This window comes from Pleurodeles waltl, chromosome 1_2 (genome assembly GCF_031143425.1).
Source record: "Pleurodeles waltl isolate 20211129_DDA chromosome 1_2, aPleWal1.hap1.20221129, whole genome shotgun sequence".
Taxonomy (NCBI): domain Eukaryota; kingdom Metazoa; phylum Chordata; class Amphibia; order Caudata; family Salamandridae; genus Pleurodeles; species Pleurodeles waltl.
In genome coordinates this window covers 1,122,726,236-1,122,742,373 of record NC_090437.1, presented here as the reverse complement: position 1 = coordinate 1,122,742,373, position 16,138 = coordinate 1,122,726,236, and the positions used below count along the sequence as shown (strand labels likewise).

The 16,138-nt window shown below is 39.1% G+C and overlaps 1 protein-coding gene across 4 annotated transcripts in view; it reads right to left on the bottom strand.

The window, feature by feature from the left end:
• Positions 1 to 16,138, bottom strand: part of LDB2 (LIM domain binding 2) — a 1,065,253-nt gene that overhangs the window by 32,141 nt on the left and 1,016,974 nt on the right. The window contains exons 7-8 of one of the 4 annotated variants that reach the window (XM_069202302.1): positions 3,047 to 3,195; positions 98 to 172 (exon numbers count right to left, since the gene is read on the bottom strand). In XM_069202302.1, the coding sequence (XP_069058403.1) occupies positions 98 to 172; positions 3,047 to 3,195 (224 nt within the window). The remainder of the gene's footprint in view (positions 1 to 97; positions 173 to 3,046; positions 3,196 to 16,138) is intronic. The other 3 variants (XM_069202310.1, XM_069202319.1, XM_069202327.1) reach the window with 3 other exon arrangements.

Sequence of the window (16,138 nt, the reverse complement as noted above, 5' to 3'; positions counted from 1 at the left end):
TATAATAGCAGTAAGACTTTCCTCAGAGGGCATTATTATGGAATGCGGGCTGGTTTGGCATAACAGGCTCATGGCTTCGCCTCGGCCCATTACTTACCAAACCGGTCCGTATTGCACGAGAATTCCTTCTGAGCCGTGTCTTATTGCTTAAACTTTTTTTTGTGGTGAGACACTGAAAATAAAGAAGGGTTAGTTTAAACAGTGCAGCAAAAATGCAAAATGTAACAATTCACTTGCTGGATTTTGTCTGTAGTGGTGCGGTGCACAACAAAATACTAAATAAGTAATTACATGCACATATTAAATTAGTAAACACATTTTACCTTTAAAAAAAAAGTCAAATATGAAAACCCTAGCTGGCACAACCAGTATTCCCGTATACCCGTACCCATCAATGGAGTTGTATACAATATTCCTATTTCAATATAGCTAGTAAAATACAAAGTGGTTTATGTACACGTGGAATAGATAACTGCCAGTAGCATAGCTATCAATAGTGAAGCAGGTGTTGTGGCACCAGGGCCCAGACATTTGAGTGGCCCTTGCATCCCACTCACAGTTGTTTTTTACTACTAACCTCGGCCTCTGGGCCCTTTGTTTTTGCTTGGCCGGTGACATTTAATGTGTTATGTTTTTAAGAAGCTAGGGCATTCTGTTTATTTTAAAGCCATCACTAAAAATATTAAAACATATATAGCAAAACTAAGGAATCTTCAAACTAGTGACACTGATGATATTCAAACTTGAAGCACCGCACGTGCAAGTGTAATGTTTCTCCACATGAACTACAGATTTTGTAAGGCACTGTTGATAAAATATTACCCTTGTCTGTATCCATTGCTGTAGTATTCTTCAGACAATAGCATTTAGTGCATAATTTGGTAAATAAAAAGAGTACAATGTCACGAAACACTGATGGTGAATAGTAAAAGCAGAAGCACTAGAAACAGCAACACAATCCAGCCTTAAATATACAAGGACAATATAGTTATACACGAAAACAGCAGTGGTGGTGTTGTGATGGTGTGTACATTATTTTACAGTAGCTGGAAACACCATAAGACTGACAAGCATTTTACACTGCTGAGATGTCATGAGGTTGTACTGTGACTTTCCTACTTAAAAGAAGTGCACATAGCTTTCTCTTTATCCATCATATCTCCAGACATCTAAGAATAGCAGGTGGGCACAATGGGAGGGAATTAGGGGGGAGCCCAGAAAGAGACTCCCCCCTGCAACAGAACCTTCTCGACAATATGCAAGGATGGGGATTCAAGTAACTTACCCACTCTGTATTTCTTTGGGGAAATGTATTTGTATAACTAAAATAGCATCTTAGATTTGATCAAAATTTAAGTCAGGCATCTGTTTTTGCTATAATGAAATAGAAGATAGGAGAACAAATAGGTTTTTACAATGCTGTGGGATGTAAGCAGGAGTGGCAGGACAATGGGCATGATTGTCTTGCTTTAGCATGGGCCCAGAGAAATGTCATGGAGAATATGCGGAAACCAAGTCAAACCATGTTCTGTTTGCTATAGGAATTAAATGTCTTTGCAGTTAAGTAGCCCATAATATTCAAAAGTACATGAAGTTGGCCCTCTTAGAGCACAAGAAACGTAGGCCTTTAATTTTCACAGTGCTTAGTTTGTTAATAAAAAGGTTTTCCTTAGGAGCCTGCCCCGGGGCTGCCAAATGCCATGATTGATGAATACTAAGGGCCTCATTATGTGTTTGGCGGTCCCACCCGAGCGTATTACAATGTTCCCTCCAGGCTGACCGCCACGGAAAGGCTGACGGAAAGATAAGTTGTAATCAGCCAGGCGGTGCTGGGTTCAGCACCGCCCTGGCTGAGTACAACTCAGGCCACCCTCAACACGTCAGGAAACATGTTCCTAGTGGGGACGGTTGACTTTAGGCAAATCCGCCCATCAGGGTTGTAATGTGGCAGTCAGACCGCCTGGACTAGGGCAGTCTGACCATCACCGCAAGTGTGGCGGTCCTCGGACCCGAAACACTCGTAATGAGGGCCTAAGTCTGCTTAGTTTAGATTCTTCTTCCACCACTCACAACATCATGTCTACCTCATTTTTGGAGGTTGGTTTTCATCCTTGTTTTCAGCATTTCTTACTGATTTCCATCTTTAGAATTTTCTTATTTCTTCCTTTTCTGGCTTTTGCTCTGGGGGTGGAAACAAAGTCCCAGTATCCAAATATGAGCGCTGGTGCCCACCATCCTCAATCATACACAAAATAGGCACTGATGTTTCTGCATATGTTACATGAATTGAAACTGTTAGCCTATTTAAAAGCAATAATGGGATACTCTTGTTAATTAGCTCTGGGACGCACCAACTGCCATGAACAATGCCTCTACCACCATTGCCATAAACTACAAAACTGCACAGATTACACTCCACTTTCGATTTGACTCTAGCAACATTGATAGGAGGATACATGGACAATTCTACTTGGTTGTAGTTAGTCCTGTTGTCCTACTGTGCCAATGGATGCTCCATCCTTCAGTTCTGGGAAAATGATTGAGTTTTCAGTGCTGCAAGTTGAAAAGTAACATACATCTTCATGTAAATCCATCTCTTGTTGTTGACTAGATAGGTGGATCTGATCAGTGTTTGGAAAAAACATACACAGAGTCTTCTCTCAGGAATGTTTGATTTCAGGTAGCATACATTTTATTTGACAGCATACATTTAATGTTCTTAGCATTCTTCTAATTTTAAGATATTTGGATCTTGGTCTGGCTGAATACCTAGTCTGGAAACTAAAGGTTTTCTCGCACCAAGTAAGTCTATCTTAAACTGTTACATAGTGCTCTATATCCAAAACATTATACAGGTAACCAGTAGAATTCTGGATCCTACACAATATTTTAAAGGGCTCTTTGAGTGAGGTGACTGGTTAAAATTGATTGTTCCAACTTGGCTGCATTAGTTTGCCAACCTAGATATTATGCGTTCACGTGATGTCCGTTTAGCACATCAGAACAAACAGCGGAATATTCATATCAAATTAAAATTGAAACTTACAGGTATCTGAGTTGACAGGTTCAGACTTGCAACTAGAGACTTTTTCTTGCTACTGGCGTTTGCATTGTTTCCGGCGCTGCTGTTCGATGTACTGCTAGTTGAGTTTTTCCTTTTTCTCCTTTTGGTTGTTGTTTGTCGTGTAGGTTCTGCTGTTAAGGTAATAATAGTGGAAAAGACATAACATTGAAAACGTTTTTGGACAAAGCCTTAAAGAAGTGACACCATTAACTATAATATGAAATTGATTTCTCTAGACTGGTCTACTAACTTTTATTTTGCTGCAAACAACATGGCCATTTACTGGCCAGAAACAATCCTTCACTATTCTTGTACATTACATGTATGTTATTTACTCAAAGATGGTAAAAACTTAACAGTTTCTCTTCCCTCTTTATGTTTTAATCCATGCTAAGTGCAGCCACAAGTTCTCGATGCCTCTCGCAGAATGTCCATACTCTTCCCATAGACCCCATGCTCTTCCCATTCCGCCCACTTAATAAACCCACACTCTACTAACCACACACACAACAAATAGAGAAACCGCTTCCTCTGAGACTATAAAGCAATTTAGGGTCTGTCATGGACCATATGAGGCTTTACAATGCTAAAATTACAACAAGCTCAACGGTACAGATCTAATGAGGCAGCACTACGGCATTCCCTGGAATAGGCTTCAGTTATTGTGTTACCTTACTTCTTAGTTTCACCAACAGGATGTTTAATAATAGTGTGCTCTACTGTGATAATGTTTCTATTATATTTGAAGTTAATGATTCTCCCAATGCTTTTCTGCTGTTTCTAATAATTTACTTCTTACTAGGAGTTGAACGAGAATGAGGATGGTTCTACGCACCCTGAGGGAAGGAGGCTACCAACCTCTGTGAAACAGATTACTTACTGGACACATGAGCTATCATTCAGGAATAAAGCCTAGAGGGCTCTGAGTCTCTTCTTATCAAGTATAAGGAAAGGCTCTGAGATATGTACAGACTAAACAGAATGCCATGTAGACTGTGTCGTAAGGTGTGGCCATGGTCTTCACTGTCTTTGCTTTTTATTTCTTTCTTTTATTTTATTTATTGGGATCACACTACAAATTTAATTGTCTGGAGACCAGTAGTCCCCGACGTGTAGCTTGTGAGCAACATGCTGCTCCTAGCAGCCTCAAAAGTCGCTTGACATATGACCCAACTACAATGGTAATTGTGTTAGAGCTACACTGTACCAGTATCTATTGTATATTCAAGGGCAGGATTGGAAAGCCTTCCTTATTGTTTTCACCTGTGGCTGCTTCCTTTTTGCCTGTTCTCAAGGGTATTCTCAGGAAGAAGTATATGTTTCTGGGAACCCAGGATTTGAGGCACTGTGACTGGATCCTCTTTAGTGATGGCTTGGCTGCACGCTTCGTTTGCCGGAGTGAAGAGAAGGATGAATAAAATGACTAAAGGGAGCATCAAGCGGCCACAAACCTTTTGTTCTTGTATCTGCAACATTGCTGATGAGAGAATAAGCCAGTGACAAATATCTCCTCTCCAGCAACTATCTTAGTCTTCTATCTGCAACATTGTCTCTTCAGGTGCTAATACCCTTTCCTTTCAAGGAAGACCAGGCAGTGGAATGACAGTCTGACCTCAATAGACCCTTATTTGTAGAATAGACAAAGCATTGTAAATGCTTGTAAAGTGAACTAAGTATAGAACTGTGGAAATAGCAAGAGTAATGCCTGGGGTATTTTGGAAAATCGTAAAGTGTGCAATCAGAATTGGATAAAAAAACTTCAAAATGTGCTAAACGGAGTTTCGAGAAAACTTAGAAAAACTACTATGTAATTACAAAGTTGGATATCATTTTTCACAATTCAGAAAATATGCCTTGCATTGTAGAAAGCGTCAGTGAGTCCCATCCGCTGATAATTAGGACCATGGTTTCATTAGCATAAATATAAATTAATTCTCAATTCAGGGAGCAACAGGCACTGTCCAGTTAATTTGTGTTAGACCTGTTATCCTTAGGGTGGCCCTCTGCCAAACCTTTTGCCTGCTTGCTTCCAATTTTGCTGAATTCATTTTTGTTGGCCTTAGGACTCTCTGCACTTTACTACTTCTAACCAGTGCTAAAGTGCTTGTGTTCACTCCCCTAAACATGGTTTGATTGGTATATATACCTAACTGGCATATTTTCTATACTTATAAGTCCCTCGTAAAGTACACCACATGTGCCTTGGTCTGTAAATTAATTGCTACTAGTGGTCCTGTAGCACCGATTGTGCAACCGATTCAACTACTTTAAACATGTCTCAGGGCTGCTAGTGCAGCCTGAATGCAGTGGCATACTGCCATGTTGACTTAACATTTAAAACCCAATTCCAAGCCGTAAACTCCCCTTTTATTACACATAAGTCACCCCTAAGGTAGGTCCTAGGTTGCCCATAGGGCAGGGTGCTATGCAATTAAAAGGTAGGACACGTGGCTTTCATTTTTACATGTCCTGGAAGTGAAAACCCCCAAAATGTGTTTTTCACTACTGTGGGGCCCAACCATCTCATAGGATAACATTGGGAATTTCTTATTATGTTTAATAAGCTGTAATTCCTGATTGAGAGGAGGTAGATCTGTCATATGTAGTACCTATAGAATTGTAATGATAAATCCTCTTTAATGGTAATGTCAGATTTATTTTTACAATTTTAAAAGTGGCACTTTTAGAAAGTGCCTGAACACTTGTCTGGGGTGGGTGACACACAGGGCATTGTGTATTCCCTCTAGACAGCCACACACAATAGGAGCTTAGGTGCGACTTGATGGGCCCTGATGGGCCATCCTGACTGGATGGGCTGGCCACAACCACATACTTACTCCCGAAAAAGCTGTGTCCTGTCTCCACACAACAGGCTGCATACCCCCCAACCAAACCACTGTAGTGAGTCTGGAGCAAGGGCATGAAGGGAGGACCTCTGTGCACTTCAAAGACTTCTTTGAAGTCTCCCCCACTTCCAAGGCACCACTTTAAAGTCACCACTAGGTATACAAACTGGACCTTAGACCCTACCACTTCAGTATACCGCTGGACATGTGGATTCCCTTACAGGAAGAAGGAATGCTGTGCTGCTACAAGGACTGCCACTCTGCTGGACTTCTGCTCTGGAAGACCTGTTGCCTGGCTGTGCTGACCTGCTGTCCTCCTTGCCTGTGTGATAAAGACTGGACCTGCATCTCCCTAACCCTAGTGAATCCAAGGGTCTCAGGGACATAAAAGACTTCAAGCCAACCCAAAACTGCAACTGGACTCTGCCAGCTGTGAGCCTGACTTGCTATGTGGTGCCACCCATAGCTGGGCCCTTGGAAGTAGATACTCAGATGCGGCTCCATCAAAACCACTGGATTTCTGCCATTGTGTGAACAAAACTGGCAAATCTTTGCTGTTGTGTGCATAAAATCGGTGCATCGCATTCAGAATCAGCATTGTGGTGTTTCCCTCAACGCAAGGTCCCTGCATCGCCATCGATGACAGCTACGATGATGCCGCCGAACTTTGCATTGCAGCCACTGTGCTAATCAGAATCAGTGCATCACCGCAACATGGTCAGCACATTGCACCCGAGCTCCAGCTCGGCTCAGCTCCAATGCATCCCCCCTGCTGCCTGTGGAACTTCGAAGGAACTCCTCAACTGTGTGGGGAAAATTGTGGCATCCTCTTGACACTGTGGTTCGGAACCGCACTAGGATTTAAGGTACTTTGGTTCAGCTGGCCCAACAAGGTCCCTGTAGTGGGCCCGTGCTCCATTGCAGTTGACCTGAGCTTTTGACTTTGTCCTGATCCAGCATGACTGGATAGCCTCGGTTGACGCTTTTTGCTTCTAGGTTTTTTTCTACAGTATATTCTTTAAAGATTCATAATGCAAGTCCTACTCATTGGATTGTTGTTGTTTTGGTCTTGTTTTATTTATTAAATTAAGTTTAAAGTGTTACATGAATACTTGACACATTGCCTCTTATGTTGAGCCTGACTGCTCTGTGCCAAGTTACCAGGGGGAGAGCACAAGTTAATTTAAAACTTAACTATTTGTGAGTTACCCCGTTGTGGTTCCTGCTTAATCAGGGTGCATACTTCTGTGAACCAGAAACTCAATTTCTAACAATTCCCTGCAGGACTATTATGGGATTTGGAAAAGGTGCAGAGAATGATAATAATTCATTAAGTAAACTTGTAAAGTGATGATACCTGTGCCATTATGTAGAACTGCTAATGGTACTTAGACTCTATTGTAAAGTTTTCTTACAGTCTCCCATGTTCCACAGTGTTACTGGCCTACTTTGCCATGTGATTTAACAATTGTTAGAGAAACTCCTAAAATCTTATTTGAAGAGAACTTTGACACCTTAGTAGCAGCCTTTTTGTAGCCAATTTTAACAAGAGAAGCATTACTGAAAAATATTGTTTAATTGCAACACACGCCATCATTTGTACTGTAACTTTGTTTTGGACACCATCTAACTCCTTTCATGTAAATGGATCTTTTAATTCTCCTAGGTTTTGAATAATGATCTCTAAATATATAACTTGCCACTACATTTTCCAAATGTTTTTTGGGGAGAACTCCCAAGCTTCTTTGTGGGTTTGTATTTTGATCCAAACAAGTTAGTGACAATGTTATTGTCCCAATGTGCTTCATACTGCACCATTTCGCGAAACATTTTTCAAATATGAACAGGGGAGCTGGCAGCTTCCTTGTAAAGAACTCTTCCGGGCCCACTGAAAGTTGTTCTTTAAGTCAAATTCTGATTGCTGTTAGTGGACTACATTGTACTTAAGCATTCAGTTTCCCACTAAATTGTCACACAAAGTATGGTTCGGGTCATTACTGCTAATATGTATATTGTTCATTACATAAATACAAAATCACATGTCAATTATTTATCTAATATATCTAAACCATTTTTCCACTGTGTTTTGGGTGTTGCTTATCATTGTGGTTGACACACAAATGTTGCTCACAAAAGGTCAGGACTCCTCCTGTGGAGGCCAACTCGTCTTTAAAATGGAACATGTGGAATTCTGAAGCGTCTCTACAAGCACCCTACATTAGAACACAGATTAGAAGATTATTAAGTCCTGAAGCTCTTCAGGTTGGTCTTCTGTTTTCTTTTGTCTGACAATGAATGTTAAATCCCAGATCTCAGCACCTCAAATTGCAATTTTCCTTTGAGTGGAGATTGATTTTCAGAGATGACAAACCTGACTAATTGAATTAGTGATAGCCTAACATTTTTCAGAAGACAGTAGAGAGCTGTTCCCTTCAGACTCTGAAATACTAGACAAGCTACTTTAAACATCACATGTTTGATAGAGAAAGCCACCACTTGGACTAGGGGTAGACAAGTTATTTTAAACATCACACATTTGATAAAGAAAGCCACCACTGGGAGGAGGGCTCATGGGTCATCTTATCAAATTTCTTGAGTTACAATAGAAGTCAAGCTGCTGTGATGTGAATGTGCCGTAATTTGTCAATATGGAGTGCATGCGGGTGCCTAGCAAGGCATTAGAATAGTCAAGCTTTGAGTTCATTAAGGAGTCTTCAGTGTTTTAATGATGCATTTTGTCCAGAAAAGTTAGATTCAAATGTCTGCGATAGAATAGGATTGAGTATACTACTACCTTTGTATGAAAATTATTTCCAAATCTTTGCAAAGACAGCAGCAAATTGAGAAACAGCTGCTGTGGGTGCAGATGATTTACTGACAATCAAGAGCACCACTGCCTTTGCCCTGTTCTTCTTCAAGACACTTTAGGTTCATACAGGGGGGCAATGTTGTAGTGGATCCTATTTAGTTTTAATGGGAATCAGGAGTTTAGCTTAGCATTCTGGCTTGCAGGCCTGTGCCTCCATCACCTAGTGACTTTTAACCACTTAGCTTGCTCTGTTTTAGCCCATTTATTTAATTATCTCTTCATTATGCTAGGGTATTAGTACCTAGTTCACATCCATTTAATATTACATGATATTATAAGATGGTGGGGGTCTTTGTATTCCTGACTCTCCTTTTTACCATTCAGTCTCTTCTATTGTTCATTATCCTAATCATTGCAGCCCATGCAATTTATCATAGATTGCAGTCTTGTTAATAAAACCTATTGAAGGCTTTACTGCATCTCTTTCATTGCCTGTGTGTGACTGAGACAAGTTGCATCTGTGAGAAAAGGGTAATCTCCTTTTAACCATGACCTGCCTGAGATGTTGCACTCATGTGACCATATGTAAAGGCTGCCACAAATCACCTTTTACTGTTTGGGTTTTTGGTGAGGTACTGCTTGTGAGCCAGGAGGGTTGGGAGGACAGTTGTGACTTGTTGTAGGATTTGCCCAGTCACCTAAAAACAAACGTGCTGTCACCCTTAAACCAGCAGTCTTGCCTAGAGCAAGAGTCAAACTATAACAATGTCTTTCATTTTGTTTTATGGAGCTTGAGGTCATCCTCGGCCCTCTTGATTTAATGAGGGAGAAAAGTCTCCTGATGACGATGTTAAACAGGAGTGGTGTGTGTGGGTAGGCCTGGGGATTGAGCTTAATCCTCTGTGTTCCTCTGAGCAAAAATGAGGTAAACCATTTCATTGCTACATTTGTCATAGCCGCCTCAACCTAAACCTATTCTTTGAAAACTTGTGATCTACTGTGCAAAAAGCCACTGATAAATCCAGTAAATCCAGTAGGACAGGTATGGAAAGATCACTCTCATAAGCTGCTACAATGACATCATCAAGCTGAGTGATTATAACATTCTCATTTATGTGATCTAATGTGAATCCCAGTTGCTAAGGGTTTAGCAAACAGTGGTGATCTAAAAAGCAATATAACTGGGAAGTCACCACTTTCTTTAGAATGTCTGATAGCAGTTGGAGCCCTAGAATAGGATGATAGCTTTGCAGGTTTTCAGGATACAGAAAAGTCTAAATTATCAAGGTTGTTATAACAGTTTTTTTCAATGTAGTTGCCATTGTTTTATTTAATTGTGGATAGTACCTCAGCTTGGTTATACAGGGTATGATGGTTGAGGCCATTCATCCTCTTGACAACAAGACCTCATAAAATGTTGTATTCTGGACAAAATGCCTTTAATTTTCCTAAGAAGTACTCAAATTTACGGACTACAGTGGTCTTAAAGTGAAGGGGAATGGGCTCTGTTTAATTATTAACAACTGAGTCCCCACTTTCCACTTTCTTAGCCTCATTAATTAATGGTAGATAGGCATCTGCTTGAATGCCTTCGGAATATTGACTATCTTGTTTGTTATAGCAGATTAAAACAGGCAGCATATTCTTCAGATGGCATTGGAACTAGGTGTAGACATCCAGGATGGCAGCTCTTTGGGACTTTCAAGTGGTCCCTCAATTTTTCATTTTGAATAAAGTATTTTGCCTCAATAGTACGTCTATACTCAGAGTTCAAATTTTAAACATCTTTGTCATTTATTTGTTTACTCTTTCAATAATCTCTAGGTGTCTACAATGTTATGGCTAGTTTAAAGTTAACCCAATGTGGCAATGGTTTTATGATCATTTAGACAATATTTCTGTATTTATCAGTCATAGCTTGGGAAAAATCATTAAATATGAAGGAATTGCAAACATGAGAATACATTTCTCATTAGTGTGGTGAAACTCATTTTATGTTGCTTTGCATATAATGTTTTGGAAGATTTGGATGAGAAAATAAAAGACAAAAAAATAATCTGACCACCACAAAGCTGTGGATTCTTTATCTGATAATAGAAGGCATCTAAAAATGAGATCTAGACTGTGATCTTCCAGATGTGAAACCTAATAGTTTAATGTCATTAGCATCAAGCTTTTCTTCTAATATTGTACTGTGTAGATGTAAGGAATGTGTATGTAAATATTGGAGTTCCTTATAATCAAAAGCTGAGTGACAGTTGATAGTAGAGTAATTAGTAGTCTCAAAAGGAGTATTTGTAGCTGATAAAATATCTTGGTGGTCTGAATTCTAATAGCATTTTAATAGAAGAGTGATTGTCCAGAGCCATGTTAAGACTTTTGCATTTAAGAGTTTAAGGTATATGATACATTACAATCCTTTAAGAAAAAACCTGTTGTACACTACACTGTTTTATATTGAAGAATAACAGTGATGCTAAAATAAATAATCAGATTTATTGCTACCTTACATTCTGGATATTGATTGGGAAGGCAGTAATGAGAGCATAAAGAAGCATAACCCTAAAGGAGTTGGCATTTTAAAATTAATTTTGCTATTACAATTTAGAAACTATTCTAGTTATGAAATCATATATCAGTGTATATTTTTATTTGTAATTCTATTTTTACTATTCTCTCTTTTTGTGTTTTTCTCTTTGTGTTTTACCTTTATAATATACATATACATAGGGTATAGCCCTGGAAAGGCGGTACTGTTAACAACCCAAAACATGCCTCAGCTGTTGTTTTTTTCGTTTTTGCAAGTATAGTAAGAACAAATGAAGATACAACAAAAGAAGAATTACTAATTTGTGAAAATAATAAATTCAATTTTGTAGACATGTTGTGCATACACCTATACTTGTTTTCTATTTATGAGTGCTACCTAAACACATTTATTAAGCATACATAAACAACTTCTGAATTTCTAGATGTTGGGTTACATTTACATAGCTTTTTAATTTCAGTATAATTGATCCATATAAAGGTAGGTGGGGCACTGTTGGAGAATTCAACATTTTTTAAAAATATGGCGGGAAAGTACCATTTGTAAAAAGACACAGTATCTATGGCTCAATTTGCTTTTCAGCAGATTCAATTGTGCTGGGTTCATGTCTCTTGTGAGATGAACAAAAAGTTCAGGAGAAACAAAGGAGTGAATAAAAATACTCCATATTTATTATTATTGTTTTGAAACACAGTATGCACAAATACTCCATCCTCCTTCATCCTATGGAAAACATACAACCCAATGTCTTCCAAGCTTATCCCACTCTTTCTCAAAGTAAGCTACTCACATGATCCTCATCTATTATAACCATTATCATGCCATGCAACCCACCAGGGGAACAATCCTTTTAAAGAGACACGGGTGGAGCAACTCTCCATGACAATCAAAAATAAACTATATTTCAGTTCACTAAATAATTCATACATCAGATAGTTCACCATAGTCATTCACAAGGTTAATATTATTTCAAACTGAAACAAAGTAGATGTTGGACTTGGCCCTTTCTGCAGAGTCATCCCCAATTTTTTTGCATTCAGCCTCCTGTTTTCTGAACCCGTTTTTGTTAGCTTTTGGGGCTCTGCACACTTTAGCACTGCTAACCAGTGCTAAGCTGCTTGTGTTCTCTCCTTTAAAGATTGCAAAATTGGCTTACATCCAATTCTTACATTTAATATATCTGAAAGTCCCTAGTAGAGTGGTACTATATGTACCACTGGTCTATACATTAACTGCTACTAGTGGGCCTACAGCCCTGATTGTGCCACCCTCTTAAGTAGCCCTTTAAACATATCTCAAGCCTGCCATTGCAGCCTATGTGCAGTTTTAAACTGCCTTGCCGACCTGGGCAAAATCAACCACACATAAGTCACCCCTAGTGTAGGCCCTAAGCAGCCCATAGGGCAGGGTGCAATGTGATTAAAAAGGTGGACATGTACTTTAAAGTTTTACATGTCCTGATAGTGAAAATCTCCCACATTTGTTTTTCATTACTGTAAGGACTACATCGATAGGATAACATTGGGTTACACTATTACATTTAATACGTGCCAACGTTTAATTGGGAGCAAGTAGGAATGTTGAGTTTGCTGTCTACATAATTATAATTTAAAACTCACTTTAATGGTGAAGTCAGACTTTAAATTACAATTTTGAAAATGCCACTCATAGTATGTTGGAATTTTCCTGCCATAACTATTTGGATCCTACAGCCGTTTTTTTTTGGGACACATGACTGGGTGTAGGTGGCAGATGTACTTTGTTTTTTCCTTTAGCCAATAAATAGTTTATCATAATGTCTGCTTCCAGATCAAATTACTTATATTTGTGCAATTTCTCCTGGTGTGGATCATTTCATCATATGAAATAATCTCTTTGAGTATTTAATGATTTGGCATTTAATAAATAATTAGTTTATGGCAATTTCCCAAATACTCATATTTCTCGTTTACAGACTACAATAAAAATCTTAGCATCCAAAATTTAAGTCTTGATATAGCTATAAGTATATGTATATGTTGAGTTCAACTTATTATAGTTCAAAACATTTATGTAGTATTACAATTGTGTTGCACTCTCGTCTGTTAGAATGCAGGGAGGGAGGAATTGCTAATCATTTCGTATTGAACATGCATGGAGGGGCAACACTTCAAATCTGGTTGGATTGAGTTTCTTTAAGAAAAAGAGAAACTGGCCATCAATGAAAGAGTCAGCTCTGTCTGAACTAAGCATGCATGCATTTATGTACTTTATCAATAAACTACAACTTCGAGCAAGTCATCTTTCACATATTCTGAACACATGACAACCACCTTGGATACTACTGTATATTCTTCCTTGTTAGCCAGGGCTTCTTTGCCAGCCAATCTTGATAGAATGTTGCTGCAGCCCGGAGCTTGTTAAATGGACTTTGTATTTGTTATTACTGTTACTTATCTATGAATTTGTATTGAAGGAAATGCAGAATAAAGAGATGTAATCATAAAATGTGTTGTTGACTCAAACAAGCTTTAAACTATTTTGAACATTTATCTGAACTCTTCAAACACAGGGTGTTTACTAAGGTGTATCCTGTGATAGGAGAGGAAAATTTCATAGACTGGAATATGCTGCTCATGTTATATATGAATGTCAAGTATAAGTTCTAGTATGTACATACACATTGCTAAGAATATGAAACAACATAATATTAACATTGCTTATCACCTTGTAGTTCCACATGAGGCAAGTAGAAACTATAATATAGTTTACACAAAATAGTGCATAGTAACAAGGTTTGAGATAGTTTGAGGTAGTTATTCAAGCCAGAGGGAGAGGTGTTAGTGAACATGTATTTGAGGTACTTCGTGTGTTTAGTCTTCAGGAATTACAATTTCCACATCAGATAGTTAGTTACACAAGGATTGTTTAAAGGTATATCTATTCAGTGCTACAGTTAAACAGTAAACACCCTATGTCCCATTACATAAGATATTGATTTGACTTGTAAATATTCACTACACCCTGTAGCCATTCTACAGGAAATAAAAGTGATGAGTCAGAGTAGTGGAGTCCGGGGCCTCTACTTTCTCTCTTATCCCATCCCATTTTCACTCTTCAACCACTTGCTTTCACATCTATGTGTATGCAGCCAGTCACTAAGGTGGTTACAGATAGAAAAGTGCAATGCTGCAGTTTGATTCTTAGAACAAGGTGAGTGTAACCTGCCATCCCACACAAATAGAAGATTGGCTGTGTAACTATGCCATATAATGGCTTGTTGATGCCATTCATCAAGTTCTGGAACTCAAGGTACTGTGGGGGATTAAGATATAAGTAAATTCAGAAAAAATTAAGTGGAATGCTAAGTGAGATGATAAAATCAAAGGGGGATTAACTTGACACATCAATGACAGGAGACATCTTGAATACATTCAAATTTCACCACCAGTGAGCGGTAATAACTCAAGGTATCAGTCTATCCCAGGAATGTGCTGATTGGCTGCTTGGCAGAAATGTTCTCTACTTTCCTTAATCCCTACTAGCCTAAAGTTTAGCCGGCAGAATTTCCATCAACGAGCGTGGCAAATGTACTTCCTCTCCCACATTAATGCACTTCAGGATCTCCACCACTGCAAATGATATTTCTTTCTCTATGTTGGAGTTCTGGCTTGAGAAAAGCCAATTGAAGAGGGAATTTATGTGGCACATTCTGCCAGCACCTGTGCTGAATGGTGTGTGAGAAAACAGGATAAAAGTAGGAATGGTTTAATTAATCTTAGCCTGGCAGAATAGGATGGACTGTTCCAACAAGGAGCTGGGCCACTGCTGATTTGCATAAGGCTAGCCCCCATTTGGAAAGGTACAGTGGGTTGGAATGTTACCCTGAGTGACTATCAGTAGTATAGACTATTTGAAAGCATTCTTCTGATCACTTTGTGTGTATTTGATGTAACATCCTAAGTGGCCAAGTATATGCCCAATTGTGAGTCTTGTGCTTGGTGTGCCAAGGGATCCAGGCTATACCTCACTACTAAAGCCTAACTAGCCTGAAAACAGCCTGGAGTTGTTTCCTTGCCTGGCAGATGGGGATAGACTGTTCCCATGAGGAGCAGGGTCAGTACATATTTGTAGAAGGCAGGCCTCTGTTGAGAGCAGTATAGTGATGGAAAAAGGTTCTCGCTATCACCTTTTGTGTTTTTATGTTGAATGGTGGACACTTGAACTCTAACGTCAACACGGGGCTCCTTGTTAACATTAGCACATACTGTCATTGTAACATCCTGTGGGGACCACATTTCCATAAAGTCTGTTACAGTGGTGGTCTATAATGAACTGGCCCTGACTGACATAGTCACTGACCTGAGGCTGTAGATAGGTGTGTAGAACTACCACTATCTTTGTCAGAGTTAACCCTAAGCAATGGAACATTCAAGATCTCTCTTTATCTCCAGAGATGGCATTTTTGGGTGAACTCTCTGTTAGTGCCAAATTGTAAATTAGGACCTTATTCTTTGTAGGAAGTCTAACAAGCCAGCCATTTGACATGCTGATTACAGAACACTGAAACCAAACATTTACGCACAGGACTAGTCTTGTGTTAGTCTGGATTGTGTTAATGCAGGTCTAAGCAAGGTGAATGCTGAGTGCAAATACACATAATGCATCAAACGTATATAGATCATTTTGAGTAGGTTAATTTGCTGATCAGCAGATGTTGGCATTTGAGAGAGCATGTTGGCATTTGGAGGAAGGTTATTTTCTGGTGTCTAAGTTTTATTTATTTATTTAACAGCTTGCTATAGCAGAGACTGCATTAAAGGTATTAGTGCTCTTTACATGAAACCAAATTGCAACACATTGTAATAAAACCAGAAGAAAATGCTGAGAAC